The following is a 6000-nucleotide window of genomic DNA, read 5'->3' on the forward strand; positions in this document are numbered from 1 at the left end:
AGCTGTTCCGTGGGAGAAAGATGAGGCTTTCTGTTCCCATAAAGATTGACAGTCTCAGAAACCCTGTACAGGGTCGCTATGAGTCGGAACCAACTCCACAGCACACAGCCACCACCAAGATGCTCTGGTAGCATAGTGGTTACAAATCGGGCTGCGAACCTCAAGGTCAGCAGTTAGAAACTACCAGCAGTTCTGCGGGAGAAAGATGAAATTTTCTGCTCCTGTAAGCCTTGGAAACCAACCGATTCCACGGCACATAACATCAATATATAAAGGCAGAATCCTGGTGTGGCACTATAGGATAAGCACAAGACTGTAAGGTCGACGGTTCAAAGTCACGAGCTGCTCCTCAGAAATCCTATACAGGAACAGTTATATAAAGGAGTCAGGGTGTGGCGTTACAGGGTAAGCACTGGGCTGAACATTTGGTTTGAACTATAAGGTTGGTGGTGCAAACCCACCAGCTGATCCTCAGAATGCATACACACAGGGTTACTATGAATTGGAACAAACTCAGTGGCACTACACAACAGCAAATACTGAGAAGTAAGATGAAAAGGAAATAAGAATGTACTTTCAATTATCTGGATCCAATATACGGTTCTGTTTCTCTTAAATAGCATTTGATTGTGTTTTTACTGAAAATTTACATAGTAAATCTGATTCCCATTTGACAATTTCTGCACAAATTGTTCAGCGTTACTAGTTACATTCTCCACAACGTATAAACATTCTCTTTAAGTGCATCCTGTTTGTTTTGATACAATAAAGGGGGGAGAACTACAACAAGTTAATGAAAAAATTCGTTGTCTTCGTACTTGATTTTCCCACAAAACTTTTGGACGCTCCTTTATATATGATCTTGTAAGTCAACCAATAAATGAACTACCAGTGAGTGAGAAAACTGAAAGATAGGTTGGTATTGCCCTAAGAGTACTTTTGAAAAAACTGATAAATGACTTAAAATCATATGAGTACTTTTATTTAAGAAAGGATTGGGATTACTTAAGAAAGGAGAGGATTCTGACCACTTGATTTTAAAACAACAGCAAACACAAAAACCTAATAAAAAGCCACCAGTTCTCCAATATTAAAGAGTCAATAGCTAAGAACAGAAAATGTTCCAAGTTCCTGGTCTACTTCCTTTCCCTAGAAAACCATCTCAGAAGCACTGCCTATGAAGAAAAAATGTCATAAACGGTGTTGTTGTTAAGTGCCGTGGAGTCGGTTCCGACTCATAGCAACCCTGTACAGGGTTTCTGAGGCTGTAAATCTTTACAGGAGCAGAAAACCTCATCTTTCTCCTGCGGAGCCGCTGGTAGTTTCGAACTGCTGACCTTGCAGTTCGCAGCCTGATTTGTAACCACTACGCTATCACAGAGAATCCCCAAAAAGATACTGCAGTCAAACGCTTTTACTTGAATCTTTAGAGAACATTCCTAATAAAAAATAAGTCTCTTATCTTAAGAGAAAGATATAAAATGAGTAATAACTAGGAAAATGTGTACCGAATAAAAAGCTCACACAGAAAACCACCCATACACTAATTAGGACGAAAGTTAGGGTTAGCAGTTGTCCCTGTGTACATTTTTCTCCTGTGCCCTTATCACAGTGAGGGTTTTCTGTGTGGGCTTTTCATGTGGACTTTTTTCACGTACACATTTTTCCTAGAACCATAATAGCACAGCATCCAAATCACATTAGCATCCTATTTCACAAAATGTATCATGGATATTAAGTGATGCAATGACTAATTAAATCAAGCTCAAAATATCATTTAGAAAACTTTTAACAATATAACTTTACAATTCAAGAGAAATCAATTCAAAGAAAGTATTTTAATAAAAAGGTAATTTCCACTAATGCTTGGACCTTGCTTAGAAATCCTGGTAACTACCTACTTACTTCAGACACAATGATGTCCATCTGACGTCGCAATTTCCTTAGCGTGTTCATAAGTTGTTCAGGGTCTTTATGTATCCCAACCCAACAGCCATTAACGAAAATCTTGGTTGCACTAAAATGCAAAACCGAAAACATTTTGCACTTAGCAATTCTATACTAAGCCATAACAAAAAATGCCAGAGAAAAAACATCTATACACACTCAGCAATAGCTGCAGGTGAAATTTCTTCTAAATTTTCCATACTCCATTCTTCTAAAAATTCCAGAATTGGAGACGGTTGAGATCCAACTGAAATATAAGCCATCAGAGCTAAATTCTTCACAAGTCCTACAGCATGGCCCTAAAGAATAAACATAGTATTGTTCAAATGATTTACCATCCTGATTAAAATTCTAGTCCAGAAACATTTGTCTTTTAATTTCATTTCAAGATGTGGCTACTATTAGTGTAATAATACACTAATTTTCTAAGAACAGATCTCTGAATATCTTAGTTCTAAAGCACACTGCATAATTAAATAAAAACCAAATTCTAAAAGTAACTAAGTCCTACATAATTATTAGCTTACTTTATTATCCTACTCATAAATTCTAATGCGTTACCTCTGGAGTCTCAGCAGGACACACCATTCCCCACAATGTATTATGCAGCTGTCTTGGTTTTGCTAGCTTGCCATCTCTACCAATAGGAGAATTTAAACGACGCAGGTGAGAAAGAGTAGATGCAAAAGTCAGGCGGTTCAACACCTAGAAAAAAATAGCATATTTTTGGAAAATACAAAAAACGAGCAGTCTTATTTTTACATACAATCTATTTTAGAGTGTCGAACGGCCCCAAGTCATTCCTAGCTCCCTCCTTTTCCTGGATAATCTTGTTCAGCACCTATGACTTACCTATCTACACATTATAACAAAATGGCAAATACATGAAGATCAGTGCTGTCACACCACACCAATGTTTTCCTGATGAGCTGACTCCGAATGCTGGATGTTAGTTCCATGAGGCTAGGAATTTTTTCTTTCTGTTTTGTGCTCTGCTATATTCCTACACCTAAAACACTACTTGGCATACATTTGTTGCTAAGTTGTTGTTAAGTGCCGCAAGTCAGTTTGACTCATATGAACCCTGTATAAGGTTTCTGAGGAGTCACTGATGGATTTGAACCGCTGGTCTTGTGGTTAGCAGTGCAGTGCTTATCCTACAGTGCAATACCAGGATATTAGGTACTCAACAAATGTTAAATAAATTAATCCCTTTGACCTTACCAGAATCACTAATCCATCCCAGTACATTTTGCAGACCTCTGAATCCTTCTCAACAGAGATCACACATTCATAAGTACCTAACAACAACAGTTTCCTATCCTTCCAACATATACACTCTCCCACCTCCACACCTCTGACCATGCTATGTCCAGAGAAACAAAAACATTTCTCCACTCTGTTCTGCCTGCTGAAATGTCACCACCTCCACATCCAGGAAGAAATGTTCCCCGCTTTGCTATACTTTCCATTCAACTAATTAAAATCCTAAAAAGAACTACTTCCCAGAACAAACAAAATGGCAGATCGGGTGGAAGTGCAGTACGAAGGTCTGTCGGCAACAACACAGAATACCTGACCAATCAGGCTCAGGGTATGGTCCCAGAACTCTGAACCACATATAAAGGAATTTATAAGGTTGGAAGGCTTACAGCTAGGGGAATTTGTGGCAGAAGCAAGAAGTCCATTGCTTTCTAGTTCAGAATGCTCGGCTGCTCCAGGAGCCGCCATCTTGGGTGAGACCAAGCCGGGGAAGGAACAGAGCGGCCACAGACGCCTGGCAGAACTGCAGAGATAAAGGTGCGAACATTCTTTTCTTTCGGTAGCTGTTCATTGGTCCCTTGCTGTCTGCGCACCTCCATTCTGGTGACTATAAGGGTGCCTGCGCTAGTGGACAACCCAGCCCCACCCTCGAAGGGTTCTACTATACATGCACACACATCTCCTTGAAATTTAAAGACACAGTTTCCACTTAAAACCAAATGGCCACAGCCGGCCCTGAACTGTTTGTAACTAGAAAAAAAGGCCTGAACGGGGATTGTGGAGCTGGACAGGCAGACTCAAAAAGGAAATAGGCTGAAAATTAAATCCTGAGTTACGAGACAATGACCAACAGTGGCATCTTGAAATTTCTCAGGAAGAAGACTAAAAAGGGAAGCCCATCTCCTGATCACATCTACCTGAAGGCAATCAGAAAGCATAATATACCAAAATACCCATCCATCTAAGTATTAAGGCCACAGATAACTCCTGAATATGCCCAGAAAACAGAAACAGATGACAATATCACCACATGTCCAGAAACAAGATAAAGTGACTGAGGCAAATGAGCTAGAAGTAGACCTATACTTCATACTGAAAGATGGGCAGGCCTTGAAAATGCCTGAGAAGGAATTCAGAAAAATGATTATAAAAGTATCAAAACACTATACAATGGAGTTAAGAAAAATAAGAAAGAAGTCAGGAAAGCACTACCGGAACAATCAAAAAAGATAGATACAGCATTGGAAACAATTCAAAACCTACAGAAAGAGATCCAAACAATTAATAATAAAATATCAGAAATGGACAATACACTGAAAGGACAAACTAGTAGAACTGAAGAAATACAAGCCAGAACTAGTCAGCTAAAAGATAAACCTCTCAATACTATTAATATAGAAGAGCAAGCAGGAAAAAGAATAAAAAAATCTGAAGAAGTAAGATTTGTGTTGGAAAACATGAAGAAGAATAACTTAAGAATTATCGACATTCCAGAACAGGAACAATCGCACAAGCCCACAGAGATAGCTGAAGAACTTCTAGAAGAAAATAACCCTAACATCCTAAAAAGCGAAAAGGTAAGCATTCAAGAAGTTCAACTAACCTCAGGAAGGTTAGACGCTAAAAGACAATCACCAAGACACATAATAAGCAAGCTCTCCAAAATCAAAGATAAAGATAAAATCCTGAAAGCAGCTAGTGAAAAGAGAAGTGTAACATACAAAGGCAAGCAAATCAGATTAAGCTCAGATCTCTCAAAAGAAACCATGCAGCCTAGAAAGCAAAGGGGAGACATATATAAAACCCTGAAAGAAAAAAAAAAACAACTGCCAACCAAGAATCCTCTACCCAGCAAAGTTGTCAATCAAATACAATGGTGTAATCAAAACATTCCAGGATAAACAGAAGCTAAGGGATTTTGTCAAAGCCAAATCTGCTATGAAAAACATCATAAAGGAAGTTCTGTGGACTGAGAACCAAGAACAGACAACAACCAAAGATTGATGTACGTGGCAGCATCACCCTGAATTCAGTCAACAAATGGAAGTATCAAGAACAGAATAAAATTATAGGAACACAGGATCCGGGAAGTCAGTCTACGATCAAAACAATTACAAGGTGAAAGAGGACCAGAGATCCAGGTGGTGAGAAGATCAGGTAGATTACAGGATAAAATTAACTGTCTTAAATGGAGGAAGAGTTAATGGAATATAAGGAAACCACAACAATGGGGTTGGGTGAAGGTTTTAGTTCGGGTGTTGGGGAGTGCAAAACAAGAAGTGGGAGGAGGTGGAAGAACAAGTTAGATAGAGGAACACTGAGATAGGTTTGCATGGCCTAAGCAGGACAGAGGTAAATAGGGATGCATGCTCAACTTTGGAACAACAGGGCTCTGTGATACAGGGAGCTAGGCATAGTTTGAAGAGGGGAAATAATACGAAAATGTTTGATTGTCTTTTTAATATTGGTTTCCCTTGCCTACTACTGTAAAATAGACAAGAATGTCTTGAGTGGGATAGATAAGAATGTCAGAAAACATGATTACAGAAAACTTGTATATCCGTCTTCAGCCCATAACTGATTGGAATACCTAAAAGGGGTTCTAGAACTTGCCCAGTGAAATAGGCCTCTTGCATAGCCTTTGCACAGTATAGGAATCCTGAGTCCCATTCAGAACCTTATGAGATGGGGCATTCCCACTAGCAAGGACAAGCAGACCAGCCTGGAACAGCTAGAGCAAAAGAAGATACATCTTCAAAGAAAGATCATCAGGAAAAATCGAAAACAAAA

The 6000-nt window shown here is 39.1% G+C and overlaps 1 protein-coding gene across 1 annotated transcript in view; it reads right to left on the reverse strand.

Annotated features, from left to right (window-relative positions):
• The window catches only part of POLR2B (polymerase (RNA) II (DNA directed) polypeptide B, 140kDa), a 55119-nt gene that overhangs the window by 17230 nt on the left and 31889 nt on the right, over positions 1–6000 (reverse strand). Inside the window, exons 8-10 of the mRNA XM_006868069.1 lie at positions 2509–2652; positions 2107–2246; positions 1906–2017 (exon numbers count right to left, since the gene is read on the reverse strand). Of these exons, the coding sequence (XP_006868131.1) occupies positions 1906–2017; positions 2107–2246; positions 2509–2652 (396 nt within the window). The remainder of the gene's footprint in view (positions 1–1905; positions 2018–2106; positions 2247–2508; positions 2653–6000) is intronic.

This window comes from Chrysochloris asiatica, unplaced genomic scaffold (genome assembly GCF_000296735.1).
Source record: "Chrysochloris asiatica unplaced genomic scaffold, ChrAsi1.0 scaffold00115, whole genome shotgun sequence".
Lineage (NCBI taxonomy): Eukaryota > Metazoa > Chordata > Mammalia > Afrosoricida > Chrysochloridae > Chrysochloris > Chrysochloris asiatica.